This window comes from Trichosurus vulpecula, chromosome 8 (genome assembly GCF_011100635.1).
Source record: "Trichosurus vulpecula isolate mTriVul1 chromosome 8, mTriVul1.pri, whole genome shotgun sequence".
In the NCBI taxonomy this organism is placed as follows: Eukaryota; Metazoa; Chordata; class Mammalia; order Diprotodontia; family Phalangeridae; genus Trichosurus; species Trichosurus vulpecula.
In genome coordinates this window covers 150103639-150118894 of record NC_050580.1, presented here as the reverse complement: position 1 = coordinate 150118894, position 15256 = coordinate 150103639, and the positions used below count along the sequence as shown (strand labels likewise).

At 45.4% G+C, this 15256-nt stretch overlaps 1 protein-coding gene and 1 non-coding gene across 2 annotated transcripts in view; both read left to right on the top strand.

Annotated features, from left to right (window-relative positions):
* The first annotated feature begins 4408 nt into the window (after positions 1–4408).
* Positions 4409–15256, top strand: part of IGDCC3 (immunoglobulin superfamily DCC subclass member 3) — a 69532-nt gene continuing 58684 nt past the window's right edge. Inside the window, exons 1-2 of the mRNA XM_036737023.1 lie at positions 4409–4496; positions 8356–8661. Of these exons, the coding sequence (XP_036592918.1) occupies positions 4409–4496; positions 8356–8661 (394 nt within the window). The remainder of the gene's footprint in view (positions 4497–8355; positions 8662–15256) is intronic.
* LOC118830420 lies at positions 12580–12686 on the top strand. Its single transcript, XR_005009056.1, has one exon. It is a non-coding gene; the product is annotated as a U6 spliceosomal RNA (small nuclear RNA).

Genomic DNA, 15256 nt, shown 5'->3' with positions numbered 1-15256 from the left:
TTGAGGTGAGATCCTCAAATAATGGAGGAGGGGGAGGAGAGGCTAGAAGGATGTCCTAGAGGAAGAGAGTAAGCATATTTGTACACAATAGATTACCAATCTTTATATATCATTCAAACTATGGACTTTTATAAGTTCAGAGGGTTTAACACATTTGTGAGCATGACTTTGAAAACTAGTGGCAGCAGTTGATGAAGCCAACTCTACTCCAGGGTCCCTGGAGAAGTTGAGGGAGCATGAAGTAGGAAGATTGTTGAACTCCTACAGGGAAATCAATCACTTCAGCCAGGGAGGTTTCTTCCATTTCTCCCCTCATCCAACAGTTAACATGCCCCAGTGAGTCCCTTTAACAATAATAAAAGTTCACACTTATATAGCACTTTAGGATTTAGAAAACATTTTATATACATTATTTCACTTGATCCCTGAACAATCATGTGAGATAGGTGTTATGATTCTTTCCATTTTACAGATGATGAAACTGAGACTCCATGAGGCTAAGCAGACTTGCCCAGGATAACACAGCTAGTAGGTGTCTGAAGTGGGGTAATCATAATAATAAGCTTTAACATTTACACATATATTATCTCATTTGATCCTGAAAACAACTCTGTGGGGGTAAATGCTATTACTATCCTCAATTTGTGGTTGCTGTTCACTTGTTTCAATAGCGTCTGACTCTTCCTTACCCCATTTGGGGTTTTCTTGGCCAAGACTCTAGAGTGTTTTGCCATTTCCAGCTCATTTTACAAATGAGGAAACAGGCAAACAGTTGTAAGTGACTTGCCCAGGGTCACCAAGCTAGCAAGTGTCTGAGGCTGAATTTGAACTCATGAAGCTGAGCCTTCTTGATTCCCAGTCCAATGCTCCATCCAGTGCACTATCTAGCTGCCTCTTTCAGAGGAGAAAATTGAGGTCAAGAGAGTCTAAGTGGCTTGCCCAGGATCATAAGGCAGGATTTGAACTCTGGTCTTACTGATTTCAACTTCAACACTATCAACCAATACCATGTTCTCTTCTGATAAATCTCAAATAGTAACCAGTCAGGTATCCTTTCACCAGACCCTCAGAAACTGAGAGATGAGTGCTTTACACAGGTAAGTCTTCCTCTGTCCTCTTCTCTCCCCCAACCCAACAAATACATGGAAGACCTTAGAATTCCCAGACTTGTACAGATCTTGTTTAAATTGAATTCATGTGGTTCTAACCTCATAGCCATTCTTTTAGAGGCAACCTGATTACATTGTAATCACTGGCACCCAAGTCTCTTGGTACCAGAACAAAGATCTGGGAAAGAAGGAGGAGGACTGAAAGAGACCTTCTAGGCTGTCTTGTTCAATCAATTATTTTACAGATTCAGGACCTTGAAGCCCAGAGAAAGGAATTGCCCCGCAAAAGCTCTAGCTAGCTCTTTCTGTCATGCCACATGGCCTCCCAGCCAAGTAGACAAAAATAGGATTGAACATTCAGTGAGTGACAAAGAGAAAAGGAACCAGCCTGTCTTCATCCCTTCCCCCCCCCAAACACAAATCCTAATGTCCCAGGCTGTGTGAGATTCTCTCCCATCCTCAGTGAGAAGATTGCCTGATTCCAGACAGATATTGAAGGCATAGATACAGACAACATTTAGTGGAAGTGTTGCAGTGGATAAAATACAAACAATACGAATGTTTGGCATTTAAAGCCTGTCACAATCTGGCTCCAGCCTGTCGTTCCAAACTCTCCTCATACTCTGCCTTAAAAGCCGAACTGAACAGTTCCCCATGTATTCCCAGAATTCACTCACCACCTCTGGTTCTTTGGATCCCTAACTTCCACTGAGACTCAGCTCAAGTGGCACCTCCTACATGAGACCTTTCCTGATTCCCCTGCCCCCACTGAATTATTTTATATTTACTTAGAATATGTTTTGTATTGCCTTACCTATATGTACATGGGCTTCATTTTCCTCATATATTTAAAATGAACAGATTGGATTAGATGACCTAAGTTCCTTCACATCTCTAAATCAACGATTCAATGTTATTGTCCCCTTTGTAGAATGGAAGCTTTTTGAGGACAGGAATATTTGACTTTTACCTTCAATCCATTTTGCCTTAGCATACTTGCACATAGTAAGTGTTCAATAAATGGTAAATGAATCAATATATGAATGAATGAGCACTGGATTTGAAGTCAGGGGACCTGAGTTCCAAGTATAGCTTTGCCACCAAATAGGAAAGTGTGTGACCTTGGACGCTTCACTGTCACTCTGGGCTTCTATTTCCCCATTTGTAAAAGGAGGGGATTGGACTAGATGGTCTCTCAAAGTTCCCAACATTTGATGAGTCTATGACAGACTCATCAGGACTCACAGTACTCAGGATTTGTAGTCATGATAGGATAACATGGACAACGTTCTATGTAAATATATGTGGCATGAATGCTCCTAACATATATCCTCACCTGGGTCCTATGTTTTATTACCAGCAATGTGTTTCTTAACAGATGATGTCTTTGAAAGTTTTCCAATTAGAAAGCATGATAATAGTCTTTTCTAAATTTCTGTCACATTGTAAACTTTTCATTGTGTTTAAACATTTCTGTCATGTAATTTAAAAACACCACTTCAAAAGTAGTCTGGGAGGAATAGCCTCATTTTGACAAAGGGGGGAAGTGTGGTCTACACCTGTGATTTCATCAGTGTAGGGAGCTCCTGGTATGAAACCTCCCTCCTTAACACAGATTGGCAATTCATCCATAATTTATAATCTCAGAGAGTTGTCTGAGTCACTGTGAAGTTAAATGACCTGACCAGTGTCACACAGCTAGTAGGTGTCAGAAGTAGGACTTGGACCCTGTTCTTACTGACTCTAGGCAGGCCCTCTATCCACTGTCGACTACAACTAGCTGCTTTTCATACTAATTTTACAGATGAGGAAACTGGCATAGAGAGGTAAAGTGACTTTCATTAGCTCTCTTATCCAAATAGTAGTAGATATGGAGCTATGGATTATCTCAAGGTGAGAGGGATCCCAAGAAATCTCACAATTGAAAGACCTAACTGATTTTGTGGTACTCACATGCTTCCCAGGAGAAGGTAGCTAAAAACTTTTTGGCTGTTTTGTTCAAGGACTCTCTGTCTCTTTTTCTCTCTATGTGTGTCTCTGTTTCTGTCTCTGTTTCTCCCTCTCCCATTTCTTTCCCTCTAATCTCTTCCTATCTCCTTCCTCCCTCTCTCCTCTCTCTCTCTGTCTCGCGCTCTCTCTCTCTCTCTCTCTCTCTCTCCCTCTCTCTGTCTCCCTCTCTCTCTCTCCCTCTCTCTGTCTCTCTCTCTCTCTCCACACACACACACACACACACACATCTGTTACCTATCTTCTCTGCACATATACACCTATCTATCTAATCTGTCACCTAGGAGGCACCAAGGTGGCTCAGTGGAGATAGTGCCAGGCCTGGAGTCAGGAAGATCCTCAGACCTAACTAGTTGTGTGACCCTGGGCTGAAGAAGGAAATGGCAAACCATTCCAGTATCTTTGTCAAGAAAACTTCATGGACACGGTATGGTCCACGGGGTCCCTAGGAGTGGGAGACACGACTAACAACAACAAAATCTTCCCTACACATATACACTTAGATATCTATCTAGAGTCTAGAGACTTGGTTCAAATTCTTCCATTGAGTGGTAAGCCACGAGGGGGTTGGTCAATTTCAAAACGGCATCTCTGCCTCTTTCGTCTCTTTTTCCAGTCTTCCTGTACTTACACACACACACCCTCCCTGCACTTCTCCCCTCTCCGCTATTTTGAAAGTCAAGCCTAAGAGTGTATCCCCAATCTTTCTCGGTAACTCATTCTCAAAGCCCTTCCTTCCTTCCCACAGGAGGGAGAGGTCCACAGAGATCCGAAGCTCTCCGGGACTGCTGGAGCTTAGGGAGTTCTAGGGCCCCGCCGGCCTCAGTTCAAAGAGTGGAAGGAGGGCGGGAGGGGGGAGGCAGCGGCACTGCCGGGGATGTCCGGCCGAATAAAGCGCTGGTTGGGTCTTTTGTTCCCCAGACTGGGCCTCCGGAGAGAGGGGGCTGGGAAGGAGAGGGGAGGGGACAGGGTGGCTAGAGGGGAAAGGGGGAGGGAAGAGGGGAGGGAGTGGAGGCAGTGGGAGGAGAGAGCGGGCCAGCGGCGGGTGGGGAGCGTGTGCTCGGAGCGCTCGGAGCGAGATGCTGACAGATCGCTCCTCTATGTGCAAGATGGCGCAAGCGCCGAGTCCCCTGCAGCCCCGACGCTCCTAGGCAGCGGCATGCGGCCCCAGCCTCCAGCCGCCCGGGCTCGGCCGCGGCCCGGGCCCGGATCTCGGCCCCGGCGCAGTCTCCGAGGGGCGTAGTGAGGCCACTAACAGGTCCGGAGCTGAGCAGAAAAGAGCAAAGCACCCCATGGCTCCGCCGCGCCCCGCGCTCCTGCGCCCCCGCTTCTGGCTGCTGCTGCTTCGGCTGCTGCTGCTGCAGCTCGTTCTCGGAAGCGGTGAGTGTCGGGGCAGGGGCCGGGCAAGGGCAGGGGCAGGGACAGGGGCAAGGGGAGGCGGGGCCGAGCGCACAGCGGACCCGGGACCGAAACTAGATGGGGCGGAGTCCGAGAGGGGAAGAAGCCCGGAGTGAAGGGAGATGGAGCGGGGATGGAATCCTGAGTGAAGGGAGATGGACAGTGTTTGGACCCCCAGAGGGGATAGAGCCTGGAGTGAAGGGAGATGGAGAAGAGATGGGAGGGGATGCCGCCCGGAGTGAAGGGAGATGAAGTGGGCATGGACCGAGGGAGGGGATGCAGCCCAGAGTGAAGGGAGATGGAGCGGAGATGGACCCGGGGAAGGAATGGAGCTCGGAGGGAAGGGAGATGGAGCGGGGATGGGCCACGGGAAGGGATTGGAGTCCGGAGTGCATGGAGATGGAGCGGGTATGAAACCTGGAGTGAAGGGAGATGGAGAGAGGACGGCCCCGGAGGGAATAGACCCCAGGGTGAGAGGAGATGGAGCGGGGATGGAGTACAGTCTGAGAAGCCTGAGTCTGAGAGTGGATAGAGCCCAGAGTGAACGGAGATACAGGTGAAGGAAGTAAAGCAGAGTCTATCCAGATAGAAGGGAGAAAGAGAGAGAGCAGTCCCAGAGGGTTCCGATCGTGCCGTGAGCAGACAGCCAGCACAGAAAGGAAAGTCAGAGGAAACTCAGCTGAGAGTTAGGGGGCATAGAGCAGGATTGAAATGGGAAAATTGAAGGAAACTGGAATGAAGGAAGCCAGAAAGGGACGCGTCGCTGAGTAAGGGGAGATGGTATCAGAACTAAGTAACTAGTGCGCGGGCAGCTGAGTGGAATCTGAGAAGTGCAGGGACAGAGCCCGGACTAGAGATGTGTCAGAAGAAGAGAGTCTCGGTGTAGGACTTGGCGTGGGACTGAGATGCGGCTTCTGGTATAAGAGAGAAATAAAGCCAAAAACTGGTCTTCGGGGGTCGCAAAAAGAGATACCACCGGTGAGACATATGCGCTACAAAGAGTACCGGCAAGCACTATTACTTTTCCACCCATTCAAAAGTGCGCCGAGGTACACAGGTTCACACAAACGTTCATGCATCCAGGGTGCCTGCACACAAGCACACTCTAGGACTGGGTCGGGCTTGCCTGCACTTGGCAGCACAGGGCTATGTCAGTAATCTCTGTTTGGCTCGCCAGAATGGACCGGTTCTCTGTGCCGTGCTCCCATCCTGGTCGGGCTTCTCCAACCCTAATGTTCGCATTTATCAACTTTTCTCCTGGGCGCCTTATCCTCTCTTAGCAGCATACCACCCTCCCTCTCCTGGAGTCACAGAAGAAACTTCATTCACCACCACAGCAGTTGGGGAGGTGCTGGCCAGAAGCTAGGGAAGATTAAGTAGAGATTGGAAATAGGCTGCTTTATCCCGTCTTAAAGATTTTTTCAATACACGGTTATTGAAGGAGTTGACGTTTTCTTTTACTTTCTTTGAAAGTAACTCGGGCACTTAGATGGATGTTACACTCTAGCGAAGGAAAATCCTCTTGGCTCCTGTGGCGGTGTGTTTTACCCAGATGCTGATTAGCCTGCTCTCTAAGCTGCATGCTTCCTTCCCTCGGTTGCCCCCCGGGTCAGCAGTCAGCTATCAGTCTCAGTCAGCCAGTGCCAGAGGGAGGGAACTGGTCTCCGTGAGGTCACAAAGGGAGTGAGCTGGGGACGGGTAGGGTGGAGAACAGGGTTTGGCTCTGGATCCCAGGCTCCTTTTGTACGACTCCTCAGGGGTCGGGGGGAAAGCTCTACTCCCTCATCCTCAGGGTAAAGCTGAGCAGTTTGTGGTGCTGGGTCCCATTAATTGGGTAATAAGCCAAGCTGGCTGTGTTGTGAAGGAGATGAAGAAACTGGACTTTCAGTGGTCTGGGATGAGAACAAGCTTTCCCTCTCACATCTCATCTCTTCCTTCACCTCCTTTCTCCCTTCTCCCTTCTACCCCTCCCACTTCCTCCTTTCATCTCCACTGGAGGGGACTGAAGCCTTCTAGTTCAACCTCCTGATTTTGTACTTAAAACTGTTTTCCAGAGGGTAGATGGCCCAAAGATAACAGAAGTAATAAAGTGGCAGTCCGAATTCAAACTCACATCCTCTGAATGTAACATGCAGCCTTTTGGCAGGAGGGAGCAGTTTCAAAGGACTTTCCCTCTTTTTTTTTAAGTGGAATTGGGCTGATCTAGAGTAGAAGGGACAAAAATTAGAGTTTCTTTTCCCTTCTCCTACAGTACACTTTAGCCCAGCATATATTAATAGGGGGAAGACCTCAAAAGAGGGACTAGGTCACAGTCATGCCAAAATCAAACCCATCTGATCTCCCCGGGTATTGGAGTGGCTACCTGTGCCCTTCATCTTCTGGTGGGAAAGGGCAAAGAATGCTTAAGGTGGCCCAAAGGATAGAACCCTTGACCAGGAGTCAGAAAGACCTGAGTTCAAATTCCTCCTTAGGCAGTGATGTGGGCAAATCATTTAACAAACCCTGACTGCTTCAGTTTTCTCAACTATAAAGCCAGAGATAATAATAGCACCTACTTCCTGAAGTTGTGAGGATAAAATGGGATATTTGTAAAGTGCTTTGCAAATCTTAAAGCTCAATATAAATGCTAGCTAGTATTATTGCGGGGAGGGGCTTTTGGCAGTAATTGTGACTAAGCAAAACTAATGGAGCTCAATGCTTAAGGTCCTCTCCAGACCTAACTTGTCATGATTCAATGACAGTTTAAAAAAAAAGAAGAAAAAGAAAAGAAGCAGCATGGAATAAGTGGGTAGAGAACTGGCTTCTGAGTGAGAAAGACCTGGAGTTCAAGTCTGGATTTTGACACTGACTCTGTGACCCCAGGCAAGTCATTTAATCTTTCAGTGCCCCCAGGCAATCTCTGAGACTATAAATTGAAGAGAAGGTGAAGATTTGCTTCCATAGAGACTGGGCACTTTCTCCCTGCCCTAGTGAAATCCTAAATCTAGTGAAAAGGAAAACAGAAGAAGAGATAAGCAAGAATCCTAAGCAGTTTTCCTCTACTTTTCCCTGAGATCTGCGTTCTTTTAGCCTTGAGCATTAACTGATTTCTGTTCTAGGCTCAGATCTGGTCTAGGTTTAGATTTGCTGGGTGAATGAAGAGATCATTATTATGCTTGACTTTGTATTATTAGCACTTTCAACTATTCAGAGTACTGTCACCCATTTGTTACCTCAGCTGACTCACACACAACCCTACATGACAGGTAGACTTAGGTGTTAGGTATTATGTCATTTGACAGATGAGGAAACTGAGACGTGGAACAGTTAAGTTCATTCATTTGGCAAACATTTATTAAACACCTACTATGTTCAACAGAGATGCAAAGTTTTCCCCTCCTACTGATGCTGAAAGGGAGCTGTCACAGAAAGATAGGATTTGCATAGGGCTCAGGATTGGGGGAAAGCGACAAAATCCCCTAAAGATACTTGTGTCATCTTCCCTGGAGATTTCTCAGAATGAGAAAGACCCCAGACTATCCAGCTGAGTTGCAGTAACCCAAAGGCAAAGGGATTGACAGAATCAATGAATCAACTAGCATTTATTAAACACCTACAATGTGCTAGGCACTGTGCTGATCGAATAGACATGTAGGTATTTATTTGGTCATATACTATGTCCATTTTGAGGCATGAGTTTCTGATGGCTATATAAGAAGAGGCTAAATGGAAAGATTGGAGCTGGGATTATCCTAACCTATCTGTTGTATGAAGAGGATTTGCACGCATTTCTATAACCCTTATAACTAACTCCACGAACTCCTGCACTGATTTGTTTTCTCTCTTCCTGGTGTTGATCCAGACCCAGGTCACTCCACGGAGCTGGCATTCACTGTGGAACCAAGTGATGAGATTGTTGTACCTGAGCAGTCGGTGGTGCTGGGCTGCCGAGCAGAAGGTACACCACCCATTCGGGTCATCTGGAGGAAGAACGGAGTGGAACTTCCAGAGAGTACCCATGCCCTTGTGCTAGCCAATGGTTCACTCCTCCTTCCCAACTTCCGGCCAGATCGGGGAAATGGCCCTTCTGATGAGGGAGACTATGACTGTGTGGCCCAAAATCGATTTGGGTTGGTGGTCAGCCGAAAAGCCCGAATCCAGGCTGCAAGTAAGTGAAGAGTCTCTGTATCTGTTTCTCTGTTCCTCTGCCTCTTTGTCTCTCTCTCTCCCTCCCTCCCTCTCTCTCTTTCTATCTCTCTCTCTCTCTCTCTCCCTCCCTCCCTCTCTCTCTTTCTATCTCTCTCTCTCTCTCTCTCTCTCTGTATGTGTGTGTGTGTGTGTGTGTGTATCTCCCTCCCTCTTCCCCCACCCCTTGTTCTTGAAGGAAAGCTATTGACCTTGAATTCTCTGGGTTCATCAGGTCTTTGGCTGTCCATTCATTCTAATAGAGCACTACAGAGGAGGAACAAAAACTCTAAAAGCTGAAAGATGCAGCTGACCCCACCTTGTCTAACTCCCACGATGCCATTAATAATGGGCTTCTAGGCAAGGATGGAGACCAGAGCCAGCAGAAAGGGAGGAAACAGAAGGAATACTAGCTACTTTAATGATTTTTTTTCTTACCTACCCATTCCAGTTTCTCTCCAGTCCTGAGGAAATATTTATAGCTATACTGAAATCTTTGAGAGCTATCATAGTTCATTGACTGGGGAATCTTGTGTGAAGAAGTCCTGGATTCAGACTCTTCCTCTGACACATACTTAGCTGTATAGCCATGGACTTAACCTCTGAGTACTCCCAAAGAATTCTGTAAGACTATAATTTGGAGGCAATATGATAGAGTTGATAGAAAGATCTGGAGTCCAGGACACAAAAACAGTGAGAAGAGGTCCACAGGCTAAACCAGAGTCAGGTGAGAAGACCTGAGTTCAAATCTCTGATCTTGGACAAGTTACTTACTCTCCCTGGGTCTCAGTTTCCCCATTTATAAAATGAGGAGGTTGTATTAGATGCCCTCTGTGGTCCTTTCCAGTCCTAGATCAATGATTCTATGTGTTACATACAAATTGCTGACCTGCTTTGGTCGAGGCAGTTTCCACACCAGGAGTTCTCTTCACTGATGAAATTACAGTTCCCAGGTCTGCCTTCTCCCCCAAAATCAGATTTCTTTTTTACCTCAGATCACCTCCATTTGAAATGAGGCTGAAAAAGTACTGGTGGGAGAGAGTTGAATGAGCCACTGTATCCCATAGAAATCTCAGAAGGAGCTATGTTGGTATAGTAAGTTTCAGGTCATCACCTTCCATCATTAAGACCTTATCAGAGTCACTGACTCTTGTCTTGGGTAGAATCACAGCCTTCTAGTTCCTGAAGACCAGCTGGACCACAGAAGGTGACTTTTTGTCCTCCTGAGGGTAATACAAGAGGAAAGTAGCTTTTGGTGTCAGAGGAAGAATTGGGTTTTTGGCTAGAAGTCTATCTAGTCCAAGTCTCTTGTTTTACAGATGAAAGTGTGAGGTGTTGGGGTGGGGATACCCAGAAACAGAAAAAATAAAGGGAACTTGAAGATAGAAGAAGCCTCTCTTCTTTACTTGACTCCCCCGTGTCTGAACTAGAGGGAAGATCTGAATGATCTCTGGAATCTAACTACCCCTCCTCCAACCAGGTCCAGGATCCTATGACATAAATCCCAGGTGTTTATATATAGATAACCGCGTACATACTCTTCTATAAATGGTAATACCTTCAAGATGTTTAGTTTTCTCCAACTCCAACAATGTGAGAAATTGCACTGTGCTATATGGTTGGAGTGAGTGGCTAGCCCCTTGATCTTGGACTAGTTAACTCTTTCTGGTCCAGGGTTTAGCTGTGAGATTGTTTTGAGATTGCTACAGCATAGAGTCTTCTGGTGTCCAGCTTCTTCCACATAAGATATAGATTCAATTAGGAGCAGGAAAGGGCATGAGGGTACATCCCAGTAAAGCCATGTAGCTGGACCCCCTTTTCCATCGTACTTTTTAAAAGCTATTCTCCAGAAGTTTCCCCCCAGAAACCTCAAAAGCCAGTTAGCTTCTAAGGCCTCCTCATTCCATTAACCACTCTCCTTCCTGCCACTGATGTAGGTATGTTACTCACCAGGATGTCTTTCTGAAAAGGTACCATGAGCTCTCTTTCCCACATGTGCTACCAACATCATTGTGTATGTGCATCAAGGTGTGTCTCAGCTATCCAGCTCTCTCCTACTCAGGGACCTGAACAGGTAGAGAATATTCTTCTGTCTGTCACTCCTTTGGCTTATCCCTCTGAGACCAGGCATTCTGTCCTTGAGTGAGTGACTTGACATGATGGGCTAAAATTATGGAGAATTCCTCTTAGTCCTAAGTACCAGGCATCCATTTGTTTCTTTGCTGTTCTTCTGGGGCTGTTTTTTAAAGTTTATCAATACCTTTTGTTTTTATGTCACATTTAGTTTCAAAAATTTTCCTGCTTTTCCAGGCAAAGGAACAGATGTGGGTAATGGAATGTCACATACAGGCAACAGTATAAGCCACTTTGAGTAATGTGTTAGGGGAGTAATGTGAAATTAATTTGGAAAGTTAGGTTGGAGTGAGAGTATGGAGAGCTTTAACTATGGGCTGAAGAGTCTGTCTGTATTTTTTACTAGTGGCAGTAGGGAGCCATTGAAACATCTTGAGCAAAGAAATGGTGTAGTCAGAACTGTGCTTTAGAAATATCAGTGTAAACATGGCTAATATGGAAATAGGTTTTGCATGATTGTGCATATATATAACCTATGTCAAATTGCTTGCCATCTTAGGGAGGGAGAAAATTTGGAACTCAAAATTTTATAAAAAAAAAAGAATGCTAAAAATTATCTTTTCATGTAATTGGAAAAAAAATAAAATACCATAAAAATTAATTTTTCCCCTACTTTAACTCTTACCTAGATGGCCATTCTAAAGATTACTACTAAAGGTTTTTTTTATGTTCAACAAAACAATTAACACATTCACCACATTTGAAGCATATCAGGTGTCCATTTGTTCTGGGTCCAGTGAACTGAAGGCTCTTGGAACTTAAGGGTTCCGCTGTATTCATGGTGCCATAATCTTGTATTAATTCCAAGGCTAGGTGGTTCTCTGGGCTTGTAGTGCTGTGTCAGTATATTACTGCAGGCTCACAGTTTGATGGATATTGATATATTTAAATGTAATCTTGGCTTGCCATGAGCATTAATCACTAGCATAAGTAAAGAAAGTTTCAAGCGTGGAATCTTTCCTACTTCTATTCCCCCCCTCCCCTCTGGCAACCTTATTCCCTGGTAGGGAAGGGGTATCAGATGGTAGATAATGAAACTAAGCCACAGAAAAGTGAAATGACTCCTCTCAGATCTCACAGCTTGTTAGTGTCAGAACTGGATCTGGAACTTAAGTCTTCCCAGTTTTCTCACTGCTGGATGAATGCCAAAGGTTGGGTTTCTAGACTGGTCCATCAGTCCCCATCCATGCTCCTATCCTCTCCTCCTTTGCTTGATCTTCATTGGTTTCACACCCATGAGTATCCCTCTAGGATCTCTTTTGGGTTCTCCTCTTTTCCTTCCTGGGTCACTCAATCTTTTTTTAGGTCATGGTCCCCTCTGGCATTCTGACGAAGCCTTCTGAAAATAATGATTTTAGATGAAATACATAGGAAACAAATTATATTATAATATAGTTATCAATATGCTATTAAAAAACCAAGTTCTGGGTTCTAGATTGAGTCCTCATTCTCACTTTGTGATCTCATCAGCAGCCATGGGTTCAATCATCAGCTCTTATGTTGATGATTCCCAGATCTTTAGAGGTAGCCCTAGCCTCTCCTGAGCTCCATTTGGCATTACTAGCTGCCTTTCTGACTCCATCTGGATGACCCGAATATCCAGATAGATTCAAAGCAGAACTCATTCTCTTTCTCCCCCAACATTCCCCTCTTCCAGGCTTCCCTATTATTGTCAAGGGCACCACTCTCCTCCTAATCACTCAGGCTTATAACCCCGGTGTCATCCTTAACTTCTCAGTCTCAGTCCACGTATTAAATCTATTGCCATGTGCTCACTTCGACAGCACATATACTAAAATTGGAACGATACAGAGAAGATTAGCATGGCCCCTGTGCGAGGATGACACACAAATTCGTGAAGCGTTCCATATTTTTCCACTTAAAACTTAAAAAAAAATCTATTGCCAAATCTTGACATTTCTGCCTTCACAACATCTCTCATGCGTGGCCCCTTCTCCACTCACACAGCCAACATGCTAGTTTTGGGCCATTATTGTCTCGTGCTTGTACTATCCCAGTAGAGTTTGGTTGGTCTTTTTATTTCAAATCTCTCCTCACTCTAATTCAACCTCCACTCAGCTGCTAAAGCGATTTTTCTAAAGCACAGGTCAGGGTATACTGGAGTCAGCCCCGGAGTCAATTGTTAAATTTCATCATGGGCATTTATACCTCAGGCGACTGAAAATGCTCCAGATCAGGGCTTGATTTATTGTTTGATTGATTGCCTAGACTTAAAAATGCATTGGAGAAAATACGAATAATTTATATTAAACTTTAAAGTGTGTCCTGTCTTTTCAGAGAGCCCATTGTTAAACATTGACCAGCACACTCCAGAAGAGATTTGATTGAGTCATGCTTCACACCCTCCAGGGAAATAAATTCCCGTGATTCCCTATTACCTCCAGGATCAGATATAAAGTCCTCCGTCATTTAAAGCTCTTCACAACCCAACTCTTTTCCTGAGTCTCTAGTCTTTCTACATTTTATTCCGTGCCATGAAAGTGGGGTTCAGCCAAGGATCCAGCCCTCTTGGCCCGCTTAATGTTCTTTGTACCTTATAGCCCATCTCCCCTTTCTGTTTGCACAAGCCTGTGCCTGGTGCCTGCTGGGAAGGTCTTCCTTTCACCTCTTACTTTTCCCTGGCTTTCTTTAAGACTCTGTTGGAATCCTACCTTCTGCAGGGGCTTTTCCTGAGCCTCCCAGATGACAAAGCCATTCCCTTTCAGATTACTTTCCGTTTTCTCTCTGTCTCTCTCTGCTCTGTCTCTCCGTTTCTCTCTATCTCTCTGTTTCTCTCTGTCTCTCTCTGCTCTCTGTCTCCCCCTCTCTCTCCCTCCTTCCGTCCCTCTCTCCTTCTCTCTGTCTCTCTCTGCTCTCTGTCTGTCTCTTTGTCTGTCTGTCTCTCTCTGCTCTCTGTCTGTCTCTCTCTCTGTCTCTCCTCTCTCTGTCTCTTTCTGCTTTCTGCTCTCTCTGTCTGTCTGTCTCTCTTTCTCTCTGTCTCCCCCCACCTCTGTCTCTGTCTCTCTCTGCTGTCTGTCTCTCTTTGCTCTCTATCTGCTCTCTCCTCTCTCTCTCTGCCTCTCTCTCTGTCTCCACCCCAACCCCTCTCCAGAGATAGGGATCTCTCTGTCTAGGTATTGTATATACCTAGTATATAACATCCTCCGTTAGGAATGAATTCCTTGAGGGTAGGGTAGGGACTGTTTTTGTTTTTCTCTGTACCCTCTGGATTTAGCACATTGCCTGATACAGTATGCACTTAGTATGTAGTTATTGACTGACTGACTGACTGATCCCTGTTTAGGCAAAGGTGTCCATTTAGGGTCAGCTCAACTCCCAGGGTTCAACAGGTCACTTTGCTATGCAATCTATATGGATCATTTGTTCGGTTGGTTAGTTATGTCTGACTCTTCATGACTGTATAGAACATACTTGTCCCTGGAGGCTTTGTAGCAAAGATACTGGAGTGGTTTCACCATTTCATTCTCCAATGGATCAAGACGAACAGAGGTTAAGTGACTTGCCCAGGGTCACACAGCTAGTAAGTATCTGAGGCTGGATTTGAACACAGGTCTTCCTGACTCCAGGTCCAGAGTTGTATCTATTGAGCTACCTAGCTGCCTCCTGTGGATCATAGGATCATAGATTTAGAGCTAGAAGAGACTCTAGAGATCAAATCTCCCTACTTTACAGATGAGGAAACTGAGGGTCAGAGAGGTTAAGTGATCCTAGCTTGTGTTGGAGGTGAGATTTGAACCTGTCTTCTTTATTCCATATCTGACATTCTATCCACTATAGCATAGTGCCAGCTCCACAGATCCTTCCAAAGATGGTAATGTCAGGGCTTTGCTAGACTTAGCTAATGAACCCTCTCTGCCCCAAGATTTTTTTTTTTAAGTTGCCTACAGTTGATCCAAAGAAAGAGGTTCCCAGCTCTGTTACTAACTAGTGGAGCAAGTCACTCCCTTCCCTGAAACTTAGTTTCTTTATCTATAAAATAAGAGACTTGGACTAAATGATTTCTTAAGGTTCTATCCAACCCTGAGAGAGTATTATGGGAATTCAAGGGAGAGAGCTGTGCCTATGTGGGGGAGGTCTGGGTGAGAGCATATATGTGAAAAAGGAGGGGAAAATGGGGGAGGGGGGAAGAGGCTTTGAGGGAATCAGGAAGGCAGGGGCTGAGGGCCTACTGGGAATGATCTTCTCAAGGTTCTGTTTAGGAGGTTGTCGGGAGTAGGTCTGAACCTTGGTCACTACTGTAGGTCATGGGAAGATGTAGTCATTCCTGGTCACAGAAAATGGGCATTGCTGGTGACACTGGGCAATGAGAAGGCTGATTTGGGCACCTAGAGGAAAACATTCTCTGGTCTTTTTTAAAAAAATTATTTATTTTTAGTTTTCAGCATTCACTTCCAAAAGATTTTGAGTTCCACATTTTCTCCCCA